Genomic DNA, 26,574 nt, shown 5'->3' with positions numbered 1-26,574 from the left:
CTCTCCAGCTTCCTGACCCACCAGGCCAGGCCCTGAGCTGAGCAGCGGGCTACAGAGATGGGGACTGGCTGCTTCCCTCCGGAGCGCCTCACCTGGAACTCCAGCAGCTGCCTCTGCAGGGCCTCCTGCTCCGCTTGCGCTCTTTCTAGAGTCTTCCTCAGCTCTCTGAGCTCAGATTCTCTGACTGGGAGGAAGGCGGAGAGAAGGCTGTCTTTATCTGTTCCTTTCCATCCAAAACCTCCCCTTTTCTTTGAACCACACCTCACATGGGCAGTATTTGGGACCCTAATAAGTGCAGGTGACCTCAAAACCCTTTTAAATAGAGTTAATTTTGTCCCTTGATAACAGAAAGGACAACTATCCATTGGAGGAAATGTGGCAAATACAAAAAGGAATAAAGAAAAACACCCTCCTCTTGCCTGCCAGAGATAACCATTGTTAACATTTGCATGGATTCACACATGCATAGTTTTATATAGTTGAGATCATAAGGAAGTTATGAAGAACATGGGTCTTGAAACCCAAGGACTTGGATTTAAATCTCAGCTCACTATCTGTGCAACCACGCACAAGTTACTCAACCTCTCTGTGCGCACTTTTCTTATCTTTAAAAGGAGTGATACTATAACCGACCTCACAGTACCTTTATGACAATTAAAAGGTAGTTAGTATAAACTTCTGACCTGTACCTGGCTCACTGGAAGCCCTCAGTTATTTCCCATCTAATTACCTTTATTTATTGCTATTCTCCTAATGTAAATACCAACCTTTCATTTTTCCCACTTAATACCACAATATAACCTATTAGGTAGGCTATTCTTCCTATGATTATAAAACCCTCCGTCACCAAAGTTACTAGCGAGTGGTGGAACTTGACTACTCACTTTGCAGAAGCTTAAAAGTGAACTCTTGCAAGAAACACAAGTCAAATGAAGCAAAACCCTTCTCAGGAATCAGGCCTCTGAGAAGAAGCGGGTCAGGATACTCAGCTTCCTCCTCGGAGTCCCCTTTGTTCAAATTCTGACCTTCCTCTCCCTCCAGAAGCTCCAGATGCTTCAAGCACTCAGCAGAGTCTTTTTCAAATTTCCCTAAAAAAGCAAAGAAACCCCATGTCAAAGGTCAGCCCCTGAGCACAAGATGAGTGGCTCTTTTGGACCTGGCCCTCTCTCCAGATGTGGGCAAGCCCGTCCGTCCTGAGCCCCCCTCCCTGTGCCAGGTCCCCAGATGTAAAAGAAGAATGCACTGGGACTGGTGCGGAGTGGAGGCCAGCTGGCAGACTTCCTGGAGGAGGGGGTCCTTGACTGAGACCAGTATCTTTTTTCCAAACAATTTTGAGATCTAATTCACATACCATACAATTTACCCATTAAAAGGGTATAATTCAATGGCTTTTAGTATATTCTAAAATATTTTGTATATTTAGTATATATGTGCAATCACCGCAACAATCATTTTTAGAATATATTCATCACCACCCCCAGAAAATCTTGGTTCCTTTCAGCCATCACCTCCCATCCCCCACCACTCCCTCAACCCTGTGCTATGTGTCATAGCACATATGTGCTAAGTCACTTCAGTCGTGCTTGACTCTTTGTGACCCCATGGACTGCAGCCCGCCAGGCTCCTCTGTCCATGGAGTTTTCCAGGGAAGAATACTGGAGTGGGTTGCCATGCCTTCCTCTAGGAGATCTTCCCAACCCAGGAATCGAATCCGCATCTCTTATGTCTCCTTCATTAGGCAGGCAGGCTCTTTACCACTAGCATCACCTGGGAAGCCCCAACCCTAGGCAGCCATTTGTCTGCTTTCTGTCTCTACAAATTTCCATATACTGGACATTTCATATACAGGAAATCCTACAATATGTGGTCCTTTGTGACTAGATTTTTAACTTACCATGTTTTCAAGCATCATCTATGTTACAGCACAAATCAGTACCTCACTCCTTTTCATGGCTGAATAATATTCCACTGCACGGAGGGACCACATTTTGTTTATTCATTCATCAGTTGATGGATGTTTGGATTGCTTCCACCTTGGGGCTACTATGAACAATGTTGTTACGCACATCCACAGTGTTGTGTGAACATACATTTTCAGCTCTCTTAGGTACATACCTAGGGGTGGAATTGCTGGATCCTATATTGGGTGGGCCAAAAGTTCATTCGGGTTTCTCAGTAACATCTTATGGAAAAGACTGAACAAACTTTTTCGCCAACTCAATAGTAACTTTATGCTTAACCTTTTGAAGAACTGTCAGACTACATCCCGAAGTGGCTGCCCCACTTGACATTCCCACCGGCAGTGAATCAGGGCTACGATTCCTCCCCATCTTCTCCAAAACCTGCCATTATTCACCTTTTTGTTGGGACTTTGGAGGGTGAACAGGAGGGAGACCAGGTGCACAGAGCGGGGAAAACCATGCCTAGAGATGGGCAGCTTGAGGGGAGAGACAAGGAGACTACAAAGGAGAGAGCTATGGGGACCATTAGCAGTGTGAGATTTCTGGGAGGTAAGTGGGGCAGGGAACTGGTCCGCTTATCTGCTACAGCCCCAAGCTCATAATAATAACAGTAGACCCCAGCGTGTGCCGAGCATCACAGAATTATCTTGTTTCCTTACAGCAGCCCCTTGAGGTCAGTAGTATTATCATTATTCCCAATTTTGCACTTGAAAAAGAGAAGGCAGTGGGTAGAAAATTCAACCAAGGTGATAAAGGCAGTAAGTGGCAGAGGAGGGCTGCAAACTGTGGTCATTCGTGGTGACAGGGCTCTGCCCACCTAAGATATCACAAAGGCAGGATGCCCAGTGTCATCACAGAAAGGAGACAGCAAGAATTAAGCCCCCAGGGCCCCCTGTGGAGGCAGAAGGCACCCTAGTGGTTGCCCAGAAATGGGGCGTGACTGCTCACGGGTACGGCGCTGTCTGGGCTGATGGAAATGTTCTAAAGTGGTTGCACATATCTGGGAATATACGGAAAACCACTTGCAGTGGGTGCGTTTTATGGTGTGTGAATTAGATCCCAGTAACATGGTTAAAACAATGAGCTCTGGGCCCTGGCTTCCCATCTGTGCCACACCCTGGTTTTGGTGAGAGGAAAGAGAGAGCTGGGGAGGAGACAGCCTCTTCTAGGGCTGGAGCAGGCGATTCCTGGGCTTACACTCGCCTCGAAGGGCAGCGTGAACGACGTGAGATCCAGCTCCAAAGGGACTCATGGCTAATGCCCCCTCCCATCAGCACTGAGACTCAGAGACCCAGAGACTCAGACAGGGCAGCTGCCCGAGACCCTGCTTTCCGGCAATATCACAGCAGTAAAGGCAGACGTGGAAACGCTCTCGAGAGCTTGACTGTTAACATAAAACTTGCAGGCTGTTTAGAGGGAACCCTGAGCGAGGTGTGCCCATGTCTGTTTCCCTTTAAATAACTTTAGAGGTCCTTGGAGAGTTACACAGAATCAGAGCCACATGTATCTACAGCCTCACGTCTCCCAGCACATGATTTTATAGATTTTGAAATGAGCCGTAATCCTCTCCAGCGGGTAATTTACATGGTATAACTCTAGGTATCTGAACTCATGCATTATACTGAATTACAAGTAATGAGATGCATTTTCACCTTCACTGCCATTATTCACCTTCAACAAGACATTACTGAAGATAGTTTATTGCCTTACAAACCCCAGATGAAGGTCAGCCTCCTGTAGATCTGTGCATTCCTTCATCAAATGCCTATCGAGAATCTACTATGAGCAAGAGATATGTCCTAAACCACATGGCTCCCTCCTTCCAGGACAGTAGACGTGTGTGTGTGTCTATGTGGGTGTGTCTATGTGTGTCAGCATGTCTGTGTGTAAGCGTGTCTTGTGTCTCTGCATGCATGTGCACACGTGTGTACATGGTGATGGAACAGTAGAAGAGGAAGATAATTTTTAACCAAAGGGTACATGCTGGAGGCTCAGGAGCACCCCTTCCCCCCAAGTTTGGGACCAGGAACAACTTCCTAGGGGAGGTGGCATCTCAGGGGCACCAAGTGGGCATGAGGCTCTGCTGTCCATCCTCGGAAGAGCCCTGTGAGGCGAGCAGCTCATCCTTATGTTACAGATGTGGTAGTGGAAGCAGAGAGAGGTTAAGTGATTAGCCCCAGGCCACTCAGCAAGCAGGGTGCAGAAAAGAGGCTTAAGTCAGATCTATTTCTGTTTTAACAACAATAAAGAATAGGTGGGAAAAAATTCACCCCCTAGTTCCGCACCTGACACGATGGTCGAGGATCTTTCCTAGTCCAGAGCACACCTCTGACTTTATGTAGTTCCAACCATTGCAGGGTCTCTGTCTTCTGTGAGTCTCCTTTCACTTCAGTGCAAGACTTTTAATGCATCTTTCAGTGCATCTTTTAATGGAAAGATGTTGTATTAATCCACATACTTCAGTTTCTTTGGGACAGAGCTCTGCCTTATTCTTTCTGTGTCCCTAGCACCTGGCTCAGTGCCAGGAGGGAATAAGTACCCATGAGTTATTTGTTGAACATATTCATTCATTCATGCTTCTATAGATACACAGTGAGTACTGGCTATGAGTGTCAGGCAAGGCTCTAGATCCAGGGGATAATGCAGTGACTAAAATGGACAATAAATCCCCAAACATGAGGGGCTTGTATGCTGGTGGGAGACAGCAAACAATAACAAAGATGGACAAATGAAAGAGGCTGATAGGAGATGAAGGAATCAGGGAGAGAGAGAAAGCTGGAGAAGGGGACAGGGAGGGGCAGGAGGTGTGCAGCAAGGCCAGGGCTGGTATCCTGGGGAAAGTGAAGTCGCTCAGTCATGTCCGACTCTTTGCGACCCCATGGTCTGTAGCCCACCAGGCTCCTCCGTCCATGGGATTTTCCAGGCAAGAATACTGGAGTGGGATGCCATTTCCTTCTCCAGGGGATCTACCTGGCCCAGGGATTGAACCTGGATCTCCCGTATTGTAGGCAGACGCGGCCTCCTGGGGAAGAGGTCAGTTAAACAAGACAAAGGTCAAGGGGAGAGACGAGCCTTGCAGGGACAGGCTGAGTGCTACGGGCAGAGAGGGTGCTGTGCTCAGGCCTGGAGGCCACACGGGGCAGCAGAAGGTCTGGGAGCCATTAATGAGCTGCGGGGTTCCGGGAGGTTCTAAGGCCCCTGAGGGGCGGGGTCAGAGCAGGAGGGCCCTTGGCAATTAAGAGGCAAGTCTATCTGCGCTTCCTTGGAAGACCCACTCCCCTCCCACACACCTACCTAGCATTAAGAGTGTTTGAATAGACCCTGCCTTAAAATTAAACTTAAATGACAAGGAGTCTCTGGGCTGTGGGCTGGTGAACTCCCAGCACAGATGGAGTCAAGGTTTGCCTTGCCGCATTAAGCTGGTTGAACTTCCCTAGCGGCTCAGTGGTAAAGTATCCACCTGCCAGCGCAGATGTGGGTTTGATCCCTGGGTTGGGAAGATCCCTTGGAGAAGGAAACCGCTTCAGTTCAGTTTAGTTCAGTCATTCAGTCATGTCTGACTCTGTGACCCTACAGACTGCAGCACGCCAGGCCTCCCTGTCCATCACCAACTCCCGGAGCTTGCTCAAACTCATGTCCATTGAGTTGGTGATGGTCTCCAACCATCTCATCCTCTGTCATCCCCTTCTCCTCCTGCCCTCAATCTTTCCCAGCATCAGGGTCTTTTCCAAGGAGTCAACTCTTCGCATCAGGTGGCCAAAGTATTGGCATCAGGTGGCCAAAGAAATAGCTACCCACTCCAGTATTCTTGTCTGGGAAATCTCATGGACAGAGGAGCCTGGTGGGCTACAGTCCATGGGGTGGCAAAGAGTCGGACAGGACTGAGCAACTAAACAACAGCTGAGTTGGTTACCTGTGAGGTTCTGCAGGTGCTGCTTCCCCAGCAGGTGCTCCCTCTTGTTATGCAGGGAACTGAAGAACTGCCTGCAGGTCCGACAGTACAGGTCATCATTCTCATCGCCCTGTGGACAGAGGGAGCTCCTGGTGAGCAGGGGGGAGGCACAGGGATCCTGCCTTCTTCAAACATAAGTGTTAAAGTGTTAGTCACTCAGTTGTGTCTGACTCTTTGCAACCCTATGGACTGTAGCCCGCCAGGTTCCTCTGTCCATGGGATTCTCCAGGCAAGAATACTAGAGTGCATTGCCAATCCCTTCCCAGGGGATCTTCCCAACCCAGGGATTGAATCCAGGTCTCCTACACTGCAGGAAGACTCTTTATCATCTGAGTCACTACGGAAGCCCCCTCTTTGAACATAAAATTAGCTTAAAATGGCAGATGGGCTTCAGGTGGGTCCAGCCAGGTCCAGCTAGTCCCTTTTCCACCTGTGAAATAACTGGCTGGTTTGGGGCTTTTCTGAGCACAGCTGAGAATTTCAGTTCATCCCAAGGTCTGTGTCACTGGGTGGGAGAGAAAATATTAGGAATGTGGCAAAGAGGGTACAACAGGGAGTGTTTGAGAATTGGTGGTTATAGAGGGATAGCAATTAGCCACGATAGTGGTGGTCAGGCTCTCTGGCCCTGTGTCCTTTCCATCTCACCCTACATCCTGTAAACAATGACTCTGCATGGTTATGTAATGGCTGAGATCATCCATAGCACTGTGCACATTCATCATGATACAATTGCTTGGCCACCTGCCACCTTTGTTCATGTATACTTATATAAGCACCACCCGGAACATCCCTTGCTGCTGCATCAGCCATGAGTGAACAGAGCACATCTGCAGTTCCTACAGTTCCTTGAATTTTCTTCCAGCTTCCCTGCACACATCTTGCCTACCTTGAGTTCATCGATTAGTGAGACAGTGGTATTATCTGAGTCCACGACCAATTCTGAGTTTTTCATATGTTCAGAGTTTACTTCGCAATCCTGAACAAACTCTAAATGACTAAATGACAAAGATGTGTCTTTTTATCAAAACACATATGCACCAACCTGTAGGTGCTTGCCTATCCATGGGCCACTTCTGGAAGATGCACCAGAAACTGGTCATAGTGGACACCTGAGGATGCAGGGACAGGTTGCGTGAGGGAGGGACTGGGTCTGTGGCTGAGCAGAAACCCACCTTGTACTGTAAACCTCTGTGCACTGTTTGCATTTTTTAAACCAGGCACATGTATTATTTTTAACAGAAAAATAATTTTAAAAGAGATATACATATTTGATTACATGTATTAATTCAGAGACATAAAAACTTGGCAAGATCTGACAAGAGATGGGTCCTAGCACAGGCCTGAAGTGTCAGCTCTTAACATCCTCTCATAATCAAGCTTTGAGCTACATAAGGTTATGAGGAAGGCCAGCCTCAGACTACCAGGTGCTGGACTAAGGTCATAGCGTGGGTAAGGAAAAAAAAATGAGGTTCTGAAACAGCATGGTCCCTGCTGGCATTCATCCATGGCGGGTGGGGAAAATGGTAGTGATGTGAGCTCGGCAGGGAAACGGAGGCCAAGTCACGGCAGGCACTGGGAGTCAACGCAGGCTCCAGGGAGAGGATGGTTGGGCTGGTGGGGGAGTAGCTGGATGTACACAGCAGGCCCCTCCAGGGGGAGGGGCTGCTGGGCAGGGGAGGGAAATTCCACTCACGTGGCTCCTGCCATAGTGGCTCCAGCCTGGGTCACAGAGGGGCTGGCCTTTCCAGGTGGACAATTAACTCAGGGAGTCCTTTGCCCTCTGAGTCTCAAATCATCGTCTAATGATAAAGAATGTTATACTTAAAACAATGTTTAAAGTTATTATGAATGCATGTTGAAAGTAATAGAAAAGGGATGCATAAAAAGTCAAAGGTATCCAGCATCCCATTTCTACTCACTGTAGGCAAGAGCTTCTTGGGTAGCCTTCCAGAAAATTTCGCTATAAACTCATTTGTGTGTGTCTGTGCTTAGTCACTCAGTCTGACTGTTTGTGACCCTATGGACTGTAGCCCACCAGGCTCCCCTGTCCAGGGAATTTTCCAGGCAAGAATACTGGAGTGGGTTGCCAATTCCTATTCCAGGGGATCTTCCTGACCCAGGGATGGAACCCACATCTCTTGAGTCTTCTGCATTGGCAGGCGGGTTCTTTACCATGGCGCTACCTGGGAAGCCCCATAAATGCATCTGTCTGGCCCCTTAAGATTTACTTTCAGTTGTTCTTCATTTGTTAAATATCTATATCATTACTTAAAACTCAAAGGGGAAGTGCCTACGAATTACATCTTAGCTTGGGCATCTGACAATCCAGGTCCCCACCACCCTGTCCTTGACCCTATACACACATTGTCTGCTCCAGGCGTCCAGAACTGTTCACGGTTCCCCACATGCCCTGGGCTGCTTCCCATCCCCAGGCCTCTGCACGTCCTGTTCCCTAGCCTAGAGCTCCCTCTTTGCTTCATTTCCATCTGGCCAGCATTTTCTCCAGGAATTTCCCATTTCCTCTTCATGAGCATCATCTCAGAATCACCTGCCCTGAGACTGGCCCAGACAGCCTCGGGTGGGGTCCCTCTCCTTGTGCACGCATCCCGATCATAGCAGATCCTAGTGTTGTGTGTTGCACACTTACCAGTTCGCCCTGGACAGGAGTCACGGGGCCGTGCTTCACCCACTTCTGCATCCTGAGTCTGCTGCCCCGCCTCCCACTGAGCTGGGCTTCATACATACTTGTCCAAGGAACCTCAAAGAAAGGCCTCCATAAGGGACTGATGTGTGAGCCACACTCCAGCGATGCATGAACCCCTGTGCCCAGATGTGTTTCCTGGGCTGCCATAACCAAGTTCCACCAACTGAGTGGCTTAGAATAACAAAAGTTCACTCTCACAGTTCCAGAGGCCAGCAGTCTGAAATCAACCTGACTAGTCCAACATTTTGATGTGGGCAGGGCTTAGTTCCCCCTGGAGGTTCTGGGAGAAGCTGTTCTTACCTCTTCCAGCCTCTTGGGGTGGTTGATGCCTTCCTTAGCTTGGGGCCACATCACTCCAATCTCTGCCAGTGGTCATGTGGCCTCCTCCTCTTTGGTGTCAAATCTCCCTCCATCTCCCTCTTGGAAGGACACTTATGACCACATAATTGTCGTTCAGTCGCTAAGTCATATCCAACCCTTTGCGACCCCATGCCAGGCTTCCCTGTCCTTCACTGTCTCCCGGAGTTTGCTCAAATTCATGTCCATTGAGTCGGTGATGCTATCTAACCCTCTCATCCTCTGCATAATGCCCCTCTCTTAAGATCCTTAATTTAATCACAACTTCAAGGACTTCCCTGGTTTTTCCTATATAAGGTAACATTCACAGGCCCCAGGAATTAGAATTCAGATCTCCTTTGGGAGGCACTGTTTCTCAGGGGCCCACACCAAACGAGGCTGATTAGTTTAAAACCACACTCCCCCAGTACTTACATCAACTGCCGAGAAGTCAAGGCCCTTGCCCTCAAATTCATGTCCCGACACACCTGTTCCTGATAGAAAAACAAACAGCATCATTTTACAAAGCACCTGTGTCAGAATAGGCCTCAGCCGTGCTGGGAGAGAATCAATTCAAGGGTCAGAGGTGCCTTCTGAGGATGAAAACACTTATCCTAAGAGGTCTCCATGTTTCCTGCTGGAGGGTCAGTACTTGACTTCAGTTGCTCAATTTCTGGCTGATTCATGTTGATACATGGCAGAAACCAATACAATATTGTAAAGAAATTATCCTTCAATTAAAAATCAATTAATTAAAAACCTCAGGGAAAATGTGTAAAATTTTTTTTAAATGAGGTCGTAAAATACCTTATTATAAACCAAGAAGAAACACCAGATACCTGTGATTTCAATTTATAATAAACAGCTAGCAAGGTACGAAATGAAGATTAAAGAGAAACAAGGAGAAATATAAACAACTCATTTTTTAGCATGGCAGAATATAGGTGGTCTTTTAAAAAATTGTTCATTATAATTATTAAATTTTTATATAGTAAACTTTTAAAATATACTGTGTTTTCAATAAGGCAGAAATACATCTTGTTTAAAAACCAAGTTCTCTTGGAGTAGCCTTTCCTTGTAACATGGCAACTAGTCATGTGATGACAATCTACAAATAATCACAAAAATAAGAAGGCAATAGGAGACCAACATGGCTGAAAAATGAAACAAGATGAGGTGTTCTCTGCTAAGTCTGACAAATGGCATTTTAAGGGAGAAATACATGAACAGAGAATGACAACTGCCCTCTGGGGATCCTTAGCTAGAGGTCTCAGGGCATGATCTGCTTAACTTTGCACATGAGGGCCAGAGGCTTCACAACTCCCTTGGAACCATCCAACACCCCACTTTGTTAATGCCAATTATAAGCTAGACCAGTAGTTTTTAGAGGATTATTTTTATCTGGAGGTGCTTCACTGTAAACAAATATTAAGTGGAAACACAAGAAGTACAATGGACCAGAGTAGAACTGTCTGTGGACCAACCCGGCCCTCTGCTTGTTTTTGTAAATAAAGTTTTATTGGCACACAGTCTCACCCATTTGTTAACATATTGTCTATGGATCCTTTCCTGCTACAACCATAGAGTTCGGTGGTTGCAACAGAGACCATGGCACCCATAAAGAGTAAAGCATTTACTATCTAGTCTGGATATTACTACCTGGATGGTAAAGCATTTACCATCCAGATCCCTGCTCTGGATGAAGCTATGGTGGGGGGCTCGTGCCCCAGAACAAAGGGTACAAAGCATGAATATTTGCTGAACTCACTATATGCCAAGCTCCTATGGTTTAACTTGCTCAATGAGCACCAGGCCTGATGCTGGGACCTGGGAAGTCCTATCACAGCCCCACTTTCCATATGAGGAAACTGAGGTCCTGAATGCTTTAATGATTTGGGCAAGATGACAGAGCCAGGATTTGACCCCAGGCATTTGGCCCACTGAGCCCACACTCGACCACTATGGAGACGGTGCTCTGCCAGGCTCAGGTGGAAAGGAGAAGCAGCAAAGTGGAGAACTGACAGGTTCTGTTGGGATGCCGGTCAGCCCCTAGAACGGGGAATGCAGGAAGAACCCTTAGGAGGGACAGTGATGAGCCCCGGTGAGAACGCCCAGTGCTGCTCTAGGTCATGGGCTAAGGCCTTGGTGGGGAACATGCCACAAGTGGGGTGGAGTTCCTGTCTCTGCATTAGGCCTGCACCCCTCAGAGGCACACTACAAGCATTTTGGTGCAAGCATTTTTTTTTTTTTTTTTTTGCACAGTGATCCCAGGAAACGCTGGTAGAGGGAGAGGGAAAGTGGGTCAGGGGAGAGGGGAAAGCCAATCGTGCATGGGTGGGGTGGGCCCAGTCAACAGGGCGCAGTCCCACCAGGAGCCTCTAGGGGGCGCATGGGACACACTCCAGCAAGGCGGGTAGGGGCGACTTGAGGTCTTTATCCGCCATTGTTGCCCTTCTTGTGTGCGCTGGTTTAGGGATGTTCAGTGTCTTACTTCCTGGCACATCAGGCATGACTCAGGCTGGGCAAGGCTGAGTGCCTACACCAGCAGCATGGACTGAATCAGGCGTGTGTTGGAAATGCAGACCCCAGACCTGCTGGGTGAGAACCTGCATTTTAAAAGGCCTCGGGGTGATCCAGGGCACTTAACTGTTCCATAACTGTGGGTTCCTTTCCTCCTCCTAAGGATTAAAATGGAATCACTGGCCCAGCATCACTCTGACATTCCCCAGGAGGAGGAGGGAGTGGGGTGCCTCCTCCGTAATCAGGTACAAGGTGCCTCAAACCCCCCAAAAAAGAGCCACAAAGGGATGATGCCAGCTGCTTTGTGTGGGGGCATGGCTCCTTCCCCTCCTCCAGTTTTGCTCAGGTATAATTGACAAATTAAAAAATGTCTATACTTCAAGTGTTCAAAGCAGATGACTGGATATAGTATACCTTACCACAATCAAGTTAATTAACAAACACATCCTTCATTTCACATAGTCTTCTTTTCTGTATCTGTGGTGAGAGCACCTGTGATCTTGTTGTTTAGTCACTAAGTCTCTTTTGCGACCCCATGGACTGTAGCCCACCAGGCTCCTCTGTCCATGGGATTCTCCAGGCAAGAACACTGGAGTGAGTTGCCATTTCCTCCTGCAGGGGATCTTCCCAACCCAGGGATCGAACCTGTGTTTCCTGAGTGGGTACTTAGAATCCACTCTCAGCAAGTCCAATACACAATGGGGAAAGGACAGTCTCGTCAATAAATGATGTTGGGAAAACTGGATAACCACATGCAAAAGAATGAAACTGGACACATCTTACACCACCCACAAAAATGAAATGGATTAAAGACTTGAATGTAAGACCTGAAGCTGAAAAAAAACTCCTAAGAAAACATCAGGAAAAAGCTCCTAGACACCAGTCTTGGCAATGGTGTTTTGGATAGCACACCAAAAGCACAGCGACAAAAGCAAAAAATAAACAAGTTAGGACTATATCAAACTAAAAGGCTTCTGCGCTGCACACTCCAGTGAAAAGGCAACCTACGAAATGGGAGAAGACATCTGCAAACCGTACATCTCCCAAGGGGTTAATACCCCAAATACATAAGGATGTGAATGTTGACAGAGGCTGGGACTAACACAGAGGGCTCTCCAAACCCTCCATCTGCGGCAGAACATCTCATAGCCCCGAGCCTGGGAGACAGCAGCTGCAGTCCACCCTGGCCGGGCTCACTCACCGCACAGCGCCTGCACCTTGAGCTCGGTCCGCCTCCGCAGGAAGGCTCGGTAAGCCTCAGAGTTCTGGTAGGCCTGCAGCTCGCGGATGTAGCGCTGCTTGTCCTCATCCGCCTCACAGACATACCTCTGGAAGAAGGAGCACAGAGATCCTGTGAGACTCTCCTCATCTGGAGGGGGCTGGTGGCGTCCCCTTGTCCAACTTGCCTTGGTCTCTCTAGGATGGTACCAAGAAGCTAGCTATTGCTCATCTTCTACTTGCATACCTCCAGGGATGGAAACCTCACTACCTAACAGCAAGTTCACGCCTCGTTCGAATGACTCAGACCATACAGAAGGCCTTCCTTCCAATCAACTAGAACCTGCCTCCCTGTGGCTTTCACCACAACTGGTGTGGTCTGATGACTGCAGGGGACGATAGCACTATCAGTGGCCCCCCACTCCCACTGTGGGACCTTACACTTCTATTCAATTATGGCAGTGCTTAAGACATCAGGGCTTAACTTTGTGCAGGGTGCTGGGTGGAGAATAGGTGATAAAGAGAGGAATCAGATCCAGCCCCAGGCTACCTCATCTACTATTGTTTTCCCTCCATCTGGAACACTTGTCTCAGCTTTCCTCCCCTGGCCAAATCTTACTCATCCTTCAAGATCTATCACAGAACATTCAGATCCTGGAGAATCTTTCTCTGATGCCCCCAAGTTGGCTCGGGCACCCCCACATTGGATTAGATGCCTCCTGGACACCACCCCCCTGCCCTGGTAGAAACCTCTGTCCCAGACACTCCTCACCCTGGATTGTATGTGTCCACTTTGGGGGTCCTGGCCCCCTAGACTATGAACTCCTTGAAAGCAGGGACTTGGACTCACCTTCAGCCACAGATGCTGGCACCAACTGGTGTAACCCAGGGACTGGTGTGTGTGTGTGTGTGTGTGTGTGTGTGTAGCCAAAATTCACTCTAAGAATGCTTGTCAAGTAGTTATTATTCACAGTGAATAATATTTTATGCACCTGGTAATTTGAAATAAATTATCATGTTAAGCAAAAAGCTTAAAGCACTGATGTGTTGACCTGGGAGCTTCCCAGGTGGCACTAGTGGTAAAGAACCCACTTGCCAGTGCAGGAGATTAAGAGATTTGGCTTCAATCCCTGGGTCAGGAAGATCCTCTCAAGGAGGGCATGGCAACCCACTCCAATATTCTTGCCTGGGGAATCCTATGCACAGAGGAGCCTGGCCCTATGGTCCACAGGGTCACAAAGAGCTGGGCACAACTGAAGTGACAGCACACGCAGGTTGAACTGGTCCTAACAAAGTATGGAGCTGAGCATGGCCTCTTTCCTCGGGCTTCCGGAGCCCCTTTCCACGGGGCACGTGGTGCGCGGCCTCTGTCCCTTCCTTCAGGGACTTGACTCTACCAAGGAGACAGCTGGCAATGCTGGAGCAGGACTTTTCAAACTACAGCTTGGAGGAGCTCCAGACACAGCAGCTGGGGCAGGGGGAGAGGGAAGGATTTCTGAAATCATGACAGTAGCTCAGAGACTCCCTAAAATCTTGGATCAGAGGTTCTGCCCCTCCCTGACCCATAAGAGCTATCCTATGCTTTGTAATCACCATGCTTATTCCAAAGACAATTGTCATTTTTGTCTCAGCCGCTCAGACTGGAATGTTGGCAGCTTAAGCCACTTGACAGGTGGGGACTAACCCTAACCATCTTCACCCAACTTAACCACGGTGGTTTTGCTTTCATTTCTTTTACATGTTAGCAGGGGTGTGTGGTGAGAACATTTCTTCCCCATTCCTGATGTTTCCTTCTGTAAGCGGGGAGCTTAATCCTGCTGGCCTCTCCAGGATCACCCTCCCCTCCAGGTGGGAGGAGGGACTTGTCGAAGGGTAAATTGGGAGCCAGAACCAGAGATGCTCTGTGGAGCCCCTCCTCTCTCCTCCCCTGAGACCTGATGGAGACAGACAGCCAGGGCCCCAGGCTGCTCTTGGCCAGAGTCAGAGGCCTGCCCTGACTGTGATGGCCAGAGCTTGTCCAACTGTCTGACTGGCTACTGGAACTACTTCCTGAGTGGTGGCAGATCTGAGTAGCAAAGGGAGGGATGCTATTAATTGATACCATGCTCTCAAATTAGGATTTCTCTGTAATAGTTCATTTGAACCAAAGGTTTTCTATGGCGAAAAAGTTGGAAGTGCAGGGGTTAAAGAAGCTCATCTCAGAGTTTTTGCATTTGACCCAAAGAAATGACACTTTGGAGGCCGCAGACTGTTCTGGGAAAAATATGGGCTTTTTTGGGGGTCAGACATACTTAGAAGGAGTTTGGGAGGGCTTCTTGTAGGAGGTGACGCCACAGCAGGCATGGCTTGATCAGGGTGACTGGAATGTAGTGGGGACAAGGTGGCAGAAGTTGACATTGGACATAAATGCCATGATAAAAGCATGACTCTACCCTCTAACTTGGTGTTGCTTCCTCTGTGACCCCAGAACATACTTCCATATGAGGTTAACAGGAGCTCTTTGCATAAGGGGCTCCAGGGTGGATTCGTTTGAGAAAGCCTTTCACGAGAGGTGGCAGAGATTCTTGTGCCCTAGCGCGCTGTTCTCCATCTCTCCCTCCACACCTCATTCCAGGAGAGCATGGACCTCGTCTGAAATATTTTAAGTGAATCAAATTATACCAAAAGGCTGCAAAAAAGCCCTGCAGAGGGAAAAATCTATTTCCCTTGATCTGCTCCAGAATTTCCTAAACTTACTGGACAATTTAGCCATCTTTCATGGATTCACCATTCTGCCTGACAGTTTGGGAGACAGTGGATGCCAAAGCCACAGAGACCAGTAATTGCTTTTAAGGGGTGAGGTGGGAGGCACCGCGTGCCTGCCTTCTGGAACATCCCCTCTGGCTCCTGTATGAAAAGATGGCCCGGGGGGAGCAGCCCCTAATCGAGGCTGCAGGCAGCAGACCCAGTTCTCTGTCCAGTCCACGCAGAAGAAGACTTACTTGCTTTTTCTCTTGTGGGAGCTGAGCCCACTGAGCAGCCAGCATCTTCGTGATTTCCGGGAAAGGCAGATTGGGGTGCTGGGCCCTCAGCTGGCTCCTCTGTTCGTTCAGGAATATCACGTAACTGCACCGGGAATGGGACACACACAACAGTGCTGAGCTACTGCTGGAGGGGAGGCCCTGGGGCCTGCTGCAGTGACTCCCGTTTTCAGATTTTCATGAAAATCAACAGTCATGAGTTTGCCCATATGTTTCATTCTAACCAGTAAAATGGGTGCTATTTGAAGATGGGGAAATACTCGAATGGCTGGCTTATCCAGAGACTGATGGAAGACTTAAGAGGGATTCCACGGCCCCCCCCCCCCCCCCCAGCCATGGGAAAGGCATGAAGACTGGGTGGGCAGCTCGCTCAAGCCTACTTGAGCCTCAGTTTCCCCCCCTGTGTTATGGACATAATATCACCTGTTCATGGGGTTGCTGTGTGGCTCAGATGCTCCAGGTACAAGCTCTCCCACCCGCCTGACGAGGGATTTTTGTCAAGGCAGAGGGAGAAAGTCTGCAGGTGTTGGAGTGAAACAAACCAGTCTTTGGACCAAAAGCCATATGCACTGGAGTTATGGGAAAACTGAGAAAAGAACTTCACCCTTTGAAACATGTGAACCTTGAGGATAAAGAGAAAAACACTCAAGTTTCCAGAAGAGTCAGGTGACCCTCAGAGCAGTGGGAAGTGACTGTCCTTGGGCCTCTTTTCTGCAGCCCAAGATGCCAGGGGGTGAGGGACAGGTCTCAGGACACTTGGGGGTTGCACTTTAAGCCTTGATGAATGATCACTAGCTCACCCAAAGCTGTGAAGCCCCAGGTATCACAAGCCTGGAAGGAAAACCAGACACATTGGCCCCACAGTCACCCACTTTCCTGTCTGTGACTCAAGCCCAGCTCTCCTTTGGATATCAGAACCTTATTCCAGCTTAAAGAACTAAACAACCCTCTCTCGCTCCCTGTGGTGTGAGACCCCATAACAATCAAGGGTCCTGAACAACAGATAAAGGCTGAGAAGGGACAGAGGCCATCCAGGCTTGGCACATAGCGCAGGCCATGTGGAGAGCCCAAAATGTTACCTTAACAGTGGGTCAGGTGATCTCCCCATCTTACCCTGTCGTAGGAGCACGGGGAACAGCAAGATCCTTCGGGGGTTTCCTTTTCTTGCCTTTAGGCCAGCCTCCTTTCCTTTTCTGAAAGAGTAATACACAGGAAGACCTCAGGATTGTCAACAATGATTGACCATATTTGAATCACAGTCCATAATATAGCAACACACTAAAGAGTCCTCGCCACACTCGCCCCACGTGGCCTCTGACCTCCTGGCAGCTCTGCAGAGAGATGGTCATGCCCCGAAGATGAGGGAACCGAGGCTTGGAGGAATTCAGTCACTGCCTGGGTGTCCCCAGCAGGTGCAGGAGCCGGGGATGTTCCCTCCCATTGTGTTATGACCATATGTGCCTAGTAGCTCAGATGTGCCCAGCTCTTTTTGACCCCATGGACCATAGCCCACCAGGCTCCTCTGTCCATGGGGATTCTCCAGGCAAGAATACTGGAGTGGGTTGCCATGCCCTCCTCTGGGGAATCTTCCCAATGCAGGGATTGAATCCAGGTCTCCCACATCGCAGGCAGATTCTTTACCATCTGAGCTACCAGGGAAGCCCAATCACCAGGAAGCATATGACCATGTGATTGGGCACACAAGAAAGCAACATGAGGCTTGGGTGACTAGGTTCAAGGTGAGGGGGTGGGGATGGGGCCAGGCCTTGGTATTGGAGGCAGGGTGTTAACCTCTGAGCTTGACTAGCTCAGCCTAGGTTCCCATCTCAGCTCTGCCACTTCTCTGTCATGTGACCTCAGGCAAATTAGTAACATCCCTGTGCCTCTGTTTCCCCACTTGTAAAATGGGACTCATAATAGCCTGAACCTTGTGGGCTGTAATGACGATTAAATGTGGAAACAATCATGTAGTTCTTACAGCAGAGCCAGGCATGCAGTAGGTGCTCACTAAATGCACGCTGTCAAGGTCACATGCAGAGCCCCTCCTCTGGCAGTCAGTTCCCAGGAGGGAGACCCAAGCTGCAGCTCTGTCCTCTGTGGAGTGTGTTTCTTGGTTCATCAACAGTTCCTGCACCCTTGCTGCCACTGGGATCCTGGGCCATGTTTGGAGGCTAGAGGGATGAATAAGATGCAGACCTGGCCCTCAAGTGCCTCAGTCTGATGGAGGAGGTCTGGGGCATATAAATAATGGCAAAAACTCATTTCAGGGACTAAGGGTTACAGAATGACAGTCTGAACACCCTTGCATTCAGGGCTCAGTTTCAAGTTTTCCATAAACCAAACACACACAGGTGCCAAAAATGGTGGCAAATAATCCAAATGTGGCCTAAAAACCTCTGTTTCAGCTTTCCAGTTTTCCAGTTTTCCAAACTCCCTCTCAGACGTGCCCATTTCAGCCTGGAGATACACAGTGCCAGGAGATACACAGCTGGTCAGTGACCCAGCAGGTTGGCTGGGAGAGGATCTGATACCACCACAGCCAGGCCACATGTGTTGGGGGCCACATGACAGAGGAGGTCAGGGCAGCGCCTGGCATTGGGGACTTAAGGAACAAGAACACAGAGTTCAGGCCATGCAGAAGCAAACAGCCAGGCTAGTTACCACCCATGTTAGAGAGAGAATTCTGCAGAGCACCTAGCAAGGCACCAGGCATGCAGCAGGTGCACAATAAATGACACTCTCCTTTGCTCACTCCCACGTAATTGATCCCCGGAGTCAGAAAGGGAATGACAAGTCTTTCAGGACCCTGGAGAGCTCCCACATCCTGTGGTCAGCATTGATTTCTGGTAATAAAAGCTGAAACCATCTCTACAGTCTGGTTCACCAGGAACTTTCCAACACACATGTTCCTGAATTTGAGTCTCACATTGCCTGCTCAAAGGAACTCTTTTAATCACCCCACAACACAGGAAGACTCTCAGAAAGATGACGTGACTTGGCCAGGCTGAGAGTCAGAGCACACCACGGCTTCTGTTAGAGCTGTGCCTTCTAAGCGAGACCCGCACAGCTGCCTGGAGTCCCATGAGAGGCAGACCAGGTGACCTGTGCCCTGCATCACAGCGGCCCCTCCTGTCTGCCTGCTCGGCTCCTCTGCTGAAGGACACAGGGGAAGTTGTTTGTTTTTAACTGGAGGAAACACTTTCATATATTTATTGTTATTTCTCTGTATTCGAGTTTTATAAATCAAAAATCAAAATAAAAGTGCTTATCATTTTACTGCCATCCTTGGCCCATTGTTTCAGCTTCTTTATTCAAAGAAAATTCTTCCTGAGCGTTTTCTGCGTTTGTCCAGAAACCATAGTTACAGAGACAAAGACACTTGGAAAGGCTGCCGGGATGTTTTTCTCTGAAGCTTTTTTGTTCTTGCTGAATTTCTCACACAGGATTTGAACCAAATTGACTCTGCCCTAAATAGAGCCACGTCCACAGTGAGCTGATCATTAGCACCGGGTGTTACTACGTGGAGAACATTTCCCACACACTTGAGTACGTTAGTTTAAAAGGAAAAGCAGAAGTAGAACATGGCTGAGCAAGGAAAGACATTCCAAAAAAGTGCAGTCGGCAGGAGAGCAGAAGATCAATGGATGGGCAAAATTCAAGGGGGAAATAAAATCCATCTCAGTAGGATTCTTGACCAGCATGGATCTTTCATGTTCAGATTGCAATAGACAGTGAATTTTGGATATTTGGTTTTACACACCAAATTTTCTTTTACAAAGAAAATGTCCATTGGGAGTCAGCAGGGTGTAGCAGACGGTACAGTGTGGGGGCTTGAGTGACAGGCTGAGTCCCTAGATCGGGCACACCATGAACTGAGACCGCTTTACCTGTGCATCTCCTAACCAACACAACAAAAGGTAGCACTACAGTAGGTGAGCTGACGTTTGTAAAGGGCCAGGACATCTCAGCATGCAACAGGGTTCAATGCACGTGTTCTTATTACCAATAAGGTAGAAAAAACTCAAGAACATATCAACGAACCGGATTCTACAAGGCAATTGAGCAGGTCTCAAGGAGAAGAATATTTTCCTGTATGTAACTAATCATGTCAATCATTTGGGAACCAGACCAAGCTCAGTTGATGACTATAATCATGGTTAGAAAAAGGATCTTGGCCCCGGTGGCTTTACAACTCGCCCAGAAAAGTCCTGGTGATTTTCATGTGGGCAGAGCTTTGTTGAGGGCATGCAGCATCCCCCACCCTCACCTGAATGCTGAAGATGTTTGTTACAAGATGTTATCTGCATCACATGTTTAGATACCACAAGAAAAGGTAAACTGTCAAAGGCTGGCTTCCTACCTTTAGATACCATGGTCCTAACTTAAAATTCTAGTTCATTCACCTCTGCAAACCCATGGACCTTAGCCCACCAGACTTCTGTTCATGGAATTTTCCAGGCAAGAATACTGGAGTGGGGTTGCCATTTCCTTCTCCAGGGGATCTTCCCGACCTAGGGATTGGACCCATGTCTCTTGCATCTCCTGCATCGGCAGGTGGATTCTTTGCTACTGAGCCACCTTGGAAGCCCAAATTACTATTACCTGGGGAGTTTTCGTTATGTGAAGCTGAGCCTGATCCTAACTGGTGCAGGGTACTGCTTCTTTTTAGTATTTCTCAGCAGACCTGGTTATCTCTTGCTGTACTTTCACAACAATAAAGTAAAAAGAAAAAGAAAAAATATTTTGTTGTGCACCCATTATGGACCAGACCTTTCAGTATGCGATAGTTGTTTAGTCTTTAGAAATTCCTTTGAAGTAGGTAATGTTTAGGGCTTCCCTGGTGGCTCAGGGGTAAAGAATCTGCCTGCAATGCAGGAGATACGGGTTCAATCCCTGGATCAAGATCTCCTGGAAGAGGGCATGGCAACCTACTCTAGTATTCTTGCCTGGAGAATCCCATGGACAGAGGAGACTGGCGGGTTACAGTCCATGGGATGCAAAGACTCAGACATGACTGAGCATGCACTCAAATAATGTTATCCCTGTTTCACCAAAAAGTAACTGAGTCTTGAAGAGTTAATACACCTTGTGCAAAGTGTCACAGCTCGAAGATGGCAGAGCCATGCTTCCAATACCCATCTGTCTGCCTCCCAAGCCCACCTTCTTCCCACTTAGCCACCACTTAACCACCACGGTGCCTTCCATGCCAACACTCACCAACTGCCTTTCCCGAACAGAAAATGGACTAGGTCATGCCCCAGGTAAGAACTGCTCACCTCACCCCAGAACCTTCACCAAACCCCCAAGTTTCCTGGAGTAGTCAGGCTCAGGAGCCAAACTCTTCAAGATCAAATCCTGCTCTGCCAATTCCTGAGTGATTCTGAGCAGGTTCCTGACTTCTCTGTGCTTTGCGGTGCTGTGCAGGTTTGAGAAAATAATGCCCAGGAGTGCCGGCCCAGAACCTGGAGCACAGAGCATGTTTAACACGCAGGTGTGATCACTCCTGTTATGATGCCACAACGCCGTAGCATGGGAGGCCCTCCCAGCCTGGCCTGGACCGCACTTGCCTTTGGTTCCTCTGAGTCCTGCTCCTTTGGGTCCCCCGGGTCAGTCAGCATAATGTGCGGTGTGGGCAGAGATGCCAGGTCCCAGCAGGAGGTCTGGATCACAGAGCTCCCGGGTAGTAGGCTGCCCGTTCCACTTGGAGGTGGGAAAAGGAATTCTGTGGGCACCAAAATAGCAAGAAACAGCCACATAAGTTCTGAGATACAGAAATCACCATCCCACCTAGAGTCTGTCCAGCACAGGGATTCTGTGATGTGAACATTTGTGTTTCAAATCCCCACAAGTGACACCAAATGCCTACAATCTGAGTCAATGGTCATTTCTCTTGGTTTAGCCCCCAAGTCCCTTGAGTGACTTCACACCATCAGCAACACAATCCCCTGCTGGAACCATGGGTTCCTCTTCACAAAGTCAGGGCAAACTGCAGACCAACTTGACAGAGTTGTTGAAAGGTCTATTCACACCACAGGTATTTACAGGATGCCAAATATATGCTGGGTGTGGCAGGCAACAGTGTAGAACTGACAACCAGACCCCCTGGAGTTTACATTGTGAGGGTGGGGGGTTAAATCCAAACTTATAAAGTTCTCAGAGCAGCGCATGGCCCTTAATAGGCTCTCAGTAATGTCACTTATTTTACTGACATTTTAAATAGGTGCGTTTACAGAAATCTGTCCTCTGAGAATGTCGAGGATGTTGTCTGCAGTCAAATAAACTCCTGACCTCCTGTGAAGGAGGCAGAAGGGTAATTATGATCCCATTTTACAGATGGGAGGTGGAAATGGGACCCTTGACAGCTCAGATCTGAGGCTGAAGCTTCAGCTGAGGCTGAAACTCCAAAACTTTGGCCACCTGATGGGAAGAGCCAACTCACTGGAAAAGACCCTGATGCTGGGAAAGATTGAAAGCAGGAGTAGAAGAGGATGACAGAGGACGAGATGGTTAGATGGCATCATCGACTCAATGGACATGAGTTTGAGCAAGCTCCGGGAGATGGTGAAGCAGAGGGAAGCCTGGTGTGCTGCAGTCCATGGGATTGCAAAGAGTCAGACAAGACTGAACAAATGAACAACAAACAGCTCATATCTGTTAGATGTATGCATGATCCCCCCTCCTCCCACACACACTTGACTGTAGCTGTGACTGTAGATGAAGTACCCGGAAGCAGATTGATTCCAGAAGGACGCCTAGAATCACACAGGTGGGAAAGGCAGGTGTGACTGAACCCAAGCCTCCTGGCTGCCAGTCCAAGGTCTGTCCTCTGCCTTCAACCTGCACCCCCTGTGCTTCCTCACAGCGAGGGGGAGGTAACAACTTTCAAGTTACCATTCTGAAGTGGTATCCTGGTTCAGTTCAGTTCAGTCGCTCAGTAGTGTCTGACTCTTTGCAACGCCATGGACTGCAGCATGCCAGGCCTCCCTATCCATCACCAACTCTTGGAGTTTACTCAAACTCATGTCCACTGAGTCGGTGAGGCCATCCAACCATCTCATCCTCTGTCTTGGTAAGTATTACTTACCAACCACAATGCAGGAAACAGACCCTGCCAGACAGTTCTGGATGCTGACTTGTCTGAGGGTGAGGAAAGACAAGAAGGTATCCACTGACTTCCCTCTCAGCTTTCTGGGAAGGGGAAATGCAGCAAAGAGGGATGATAAAACCCAGCATTCTGGCACTTTCCTTGGCTTGTATCCACATGGCCAAGCCTGATCCAGTCTTGCAATCCATCACTAGGACTATTCTTGTTTTTTTAATGGTATTTTTGTTTTGAATCATAAATTGCAGAACTGGAGAGGGGGGCATTCCCATGGGTGATGGTAAAGGGCAGACAGCATCCCTCCCTGGTCCCCCCTGGAGGCTACGTTAGGAGGCTCTTCATGTGCCCTTCCAGAGCTAGTCTGTGCATTCACAAACACGTCTGTACCCTGCATAATGGCAAACTGGGTGCACTGAACTTACTTTACTTCTTTTGCTGACTGTGTCTTTGAGTAATTTCTGCACCAGCCCATTTAGAGCTGCTGCATTTCCTGGTGAAGGGGGCCTGGAATTCTGCTGTGAGGAGGGGTCACAGAGCAGTTGGCAGATCCAGTAAGAAATGCATGTTCCTCCTGGCCTTGCACACATAGCATTTCATGCATGCAGTGGGCTCTCTAAAAAATTGGGTTGCTGGGTCAAAGGGCATGTGTGTTTCTAATTCAGATAGACTCTGGATGGCACATACCCCTCCACAGGGCTGGATCCATTTTACGCCCACCAGCAGTGCAGGACTCAACTTCCTCTCAAGGATCCCTGCCGTTGGACCCACAGGTGAGAATCCCACCACCTCCTTCTCTGCTCATATCTCTTTACGGCTCCCCCTGACTCTGGCATGAAGTCCAGACCCCTTAGCCTGGGATTCAAAGCTCCAGGAGGCTGGGCCCTCATGTCTCAGCTAGTCTCACACACACCCAAATGATATAACTGACTCCAAAAGGTGGTGATAAAAATGGGTGATAATCAGACCCTTTATGCATGTTATCCTATTTAATCTTCAGCATGACTCTAGTTGCCATGGCAACACCCACAGGTAGGGAAAGAGGTTCAGGTCAGTGAACTGGCACCTCTCCCAGGTGCCCAGGGCAGGGCAGGGCAGATAGGACCCCCACCTTGGGTTGCCTACTCTTTCCATCTCTCCAGCCATCTCCCCACAGCAGTAATCCTCTCCTATCCAGTACGGCCCGACTTCAGATACCCTCATCCTGCTGGGCCAGCCCCAAATCTCTCCTGCCTCCCCCCTCCCACTCTTCCAAAGATCCAGGCTCAGCTGGAAGGAGCTCATTTGGGGGAACAGCTCTCAACTGATTCTTTCATTCAGTGGACAGGCATTATGACCAGGGTCAGACAGAGTGCCAGGCCGCAGGCAGCAGCTGCAGAAACAGCAGTGGCTGACAATACAGACTTCAGGGAGCCCTGAGTCCATATTAAGTCCCAGCTCCTAAGTGGGCAAAGTGGTTGCAATGGTGATTGCTTTGCATAATACTGAGGCTCTAGAATGTTCTGTGACCTGCTCAAGATCTCCAATTCTGAGACAAGTGGTGCTTGTCCTGGGTCCTTGGCCTCCCCACTGGCTGGACAGTACAGTGGTAACACCTATACCTCAACTAGAACTTTTGATCTCAGAGCCAGCTCTGCCACCTGTTAACCACATGGTCTCTTGTTCCTCAAGTTTTCTCAGCTGCAGGACTGGGCTACTAAGAGGCTCTGGTTATTATAGTGCCTGGCACCCAGGAATCAGGCTATAGTTAAGAACTGCTGGTAGCCTAACCGTTCACAAAGTCCGCACTGGAACGTGATAATCCGGTGTGCCAGTTCAACTTTAAGTTCAAATGCCACCTGCCCGCAGGTGACAGAAACACATTACCCAGGAGCAAATCACAGGGCTTATCATGAAGGGCAGGAAACGGGCTTTTTCTGCATAAAGGAAGGTTCTGGACTGAGACCTAGATCTTTCCAGCATCAGTGTAAACATTTGCGCGGTAGACTCCGAAGCTCTGACACCCATCGACCTGGGCTCGAATCCTAGTTACGTAAGGACCTGTGGTGCCGCGTTTGAGTCACCGAATGTCCTCTATTTTTCACTGTGGAGCACAGTCCCCGCCCCCAGGTCGCCGGTCGGACAGGTGAGAACGGGTTCTCTGAGCCGGGACCTGCCCGATCGCCGCACAACGCAACAGCTCTTAAGAGCAGAGTCGCCGGCTGACGCGCGCGCGTCCGGCCCCAGCAGTGGCTGGTGACGGCGGAGGGAGCCGGGATCTCAGACTGTCACCGGAGCCGGGGTCGCCCCTCCATCAGCACCGGCAGCCGCAGACGGCGCCGGACCCGCTCTGGGGCCGCGCTGGGGAGGGCAGGAGGTCATCGGTGCGGGGACGACGGGGACGGCAGCAGGGGGCGGACAGATGGGCACCTGCGCCTAGGGACGCGCGGGGAGCGGACCGGCCGGACGCAGGCCCGAGTCACGTGCTAGGCCCTGGGCACTGCCTCGGGCATTCACACCCGCGCCGCGGGGCCGGACTGCACCGGGACGCTCCCACCCCGTCCCGGGGAAGACCCTCCAAACTCCCAAGGAGCGGGGCGCGCGCGACCGAGGGGAGGGGCCGCAAGACCAGCCACTGACCCGCAGCCTGGCCGCTGTCCCGCTGCATGTCGCCCGCCCGCCCGGGCCGCCGCCCGGCCTCGGCCCACCAGGTGCACCCGCCCAGCGCCGGCCGCTCCACCCCGCGCCCCGGGCTCCGTTTCCGACCCGCCCCGTGCGCCGTAGGCGGGCCTTCTGGAGGTGTCACTCGCTGAGCCGCTGAGAGTGCCCGGGGTGCGGGCTTTGTCTGCCCTGGACCGTGTCGCGCCGCCGGGAAGTGGGCGGGCGCATGGGCTAGATTTCCAGCTGCGCAGCCCGCTCCGGGCTCCGGGCTTTCCGAGTAGCCGGGGACTGGGCGGGACAGAGAAGGAGGGGCGGGGAGTGGGCGGGGCGGAGGGGTGGTCAGCCCCACCCCGCTACCGAACCCCCGCCTCGGTTGCTGCGGGTCCGTCCACCCGCCCCCTCAGTTACATAAGTGCCCCTATTTATACGTCTCTGAATATTTTTAAGCCACGCAGGAATGCATACTGTATTAGCACTGTGGCGAAATTAGAAAGCTCAAAGCAGTCAGCCCCCTCTCCCTGAATCCTGCCCCTCAAAGCCAACAACCTGTTAATCCACAGAGTGCCTCCTTTAAGTTAAAAAAAAAAATCAAAATACACTTTCAAAGATAATTCTAAACATTTAGAGATGGCCACGAGCTCCACCCCTTCAGTGGCAACACTTTCACATTCACATGTCTCCATCCAGCTTGTGGCAGGTGACCTGAAGGCAGTCATGAGTTCAACACACTCTGTGTGTACTTTTGAGGTTACCTATAGGAATGCATGATCCCTGGAGTCGGAGGATGTGGGTTCAGCAGCCTACCTCTGGCTGGGTGATCTTAGGCTGGTTACTTCACCTCTCTGGGCCTCACTCTCTTCATCTGAGACGTGGAGATAATAAATAGTGCCCATTATATAGGATGGTTGTAGGGATCAATGAGTTAATATTCCTAAAGTACATCAGAGGCACTCAACGAATGTGTTAGTTATTGTTTCTGAGGTCCTTCCTCTGTATGTATCAAGGGTAATGAGCAATAACTGTGTAAAAACATAATTTGATCTTTTCATACTCTGCACAGCTCCCCACTCCATTCCCTTATTTTTATTTTTAACCAACCAGTGGCTTCAACAAATAAGCCACTA

The 26,574-nt window shown here is 49.5% G+C and overlaps 1 protein-coding gene across 1 annotated transcript in view; it reads right to left on the bottom strand.

Annotated features, from left to right (window-relative positions):
* The window catches only part of LOC110149211 (uncharacterized), a 32,723-nt gene extending 6,380 nt beyond the window's left edge, over positions 1 to 26,343 (bottom strand). The window contains exons 1-11 of the mRNA XM_070457985.1: positions 26,289 to 26,343; positions 25,430 to 25,738; positions 21,279 to 21,433; positions 16,825 to 16,904; positions 15,673 to 15,796; positions 12,675 to 12,801; positions 9,389 to 9,447; positions 8,561 to 8,671; positions 5,875 to 5,983; positions 885 to 1,088; positions 93 to 184 (exon numbers count right to left, since the gene is read on the bottom strand). Coding sequence (XP_070314086.1) covers positions 93 to 184; positions 885 to 1,088; positions 5,875 to 5,983; positions 8,561 to 8,671; positions 9,389 to 9,447; positions 12,675 to 12,801; positions 15,673 to 15,796; positions 16,825 to 16,904; positions 21,279 to 21,433; positions 25,430 to 25,738; positions 26,289 to 26,343 — 1,425 coding nt within the window. The remainder of the gene's footprint in view (positions 1 to 92; positions 185 to 884; positions 1,089 to 5,874; positions 5,984 to 8,560; positions 8,672 to 9,388; positions 9,448 to 12,674; positions 12,802 to 15,672; positions 15,797 to 16,824; positions 16,905 to 21,278; positions 21,434 to 25,429; positions 25,739 to 26,288) is intronic.
* Positions 26,344 to 26,574: the final 231 nt, after the last annotated feature.

This window comes from Odocoileus virginianus, chromosome 29, assembly GCF_023699985.2.
Source record: "Odocoileus virginianus isolate 20LAN1187 ecotype Illinois chromosome 29, Ovbor_1.2, whole genome shotgun sequence".
Classification (NCBI taxonomy): Eukaryota; Metazoa; Chordata; class Mammalia; order Artiodactyla; family Cervidae; genus Odocoileus; species Odocoileus virginianus.
Note: the sequence above shows the minus strand (reverse complement) of the source record. Positions and strands in the feature narration are given on the sequence as shown.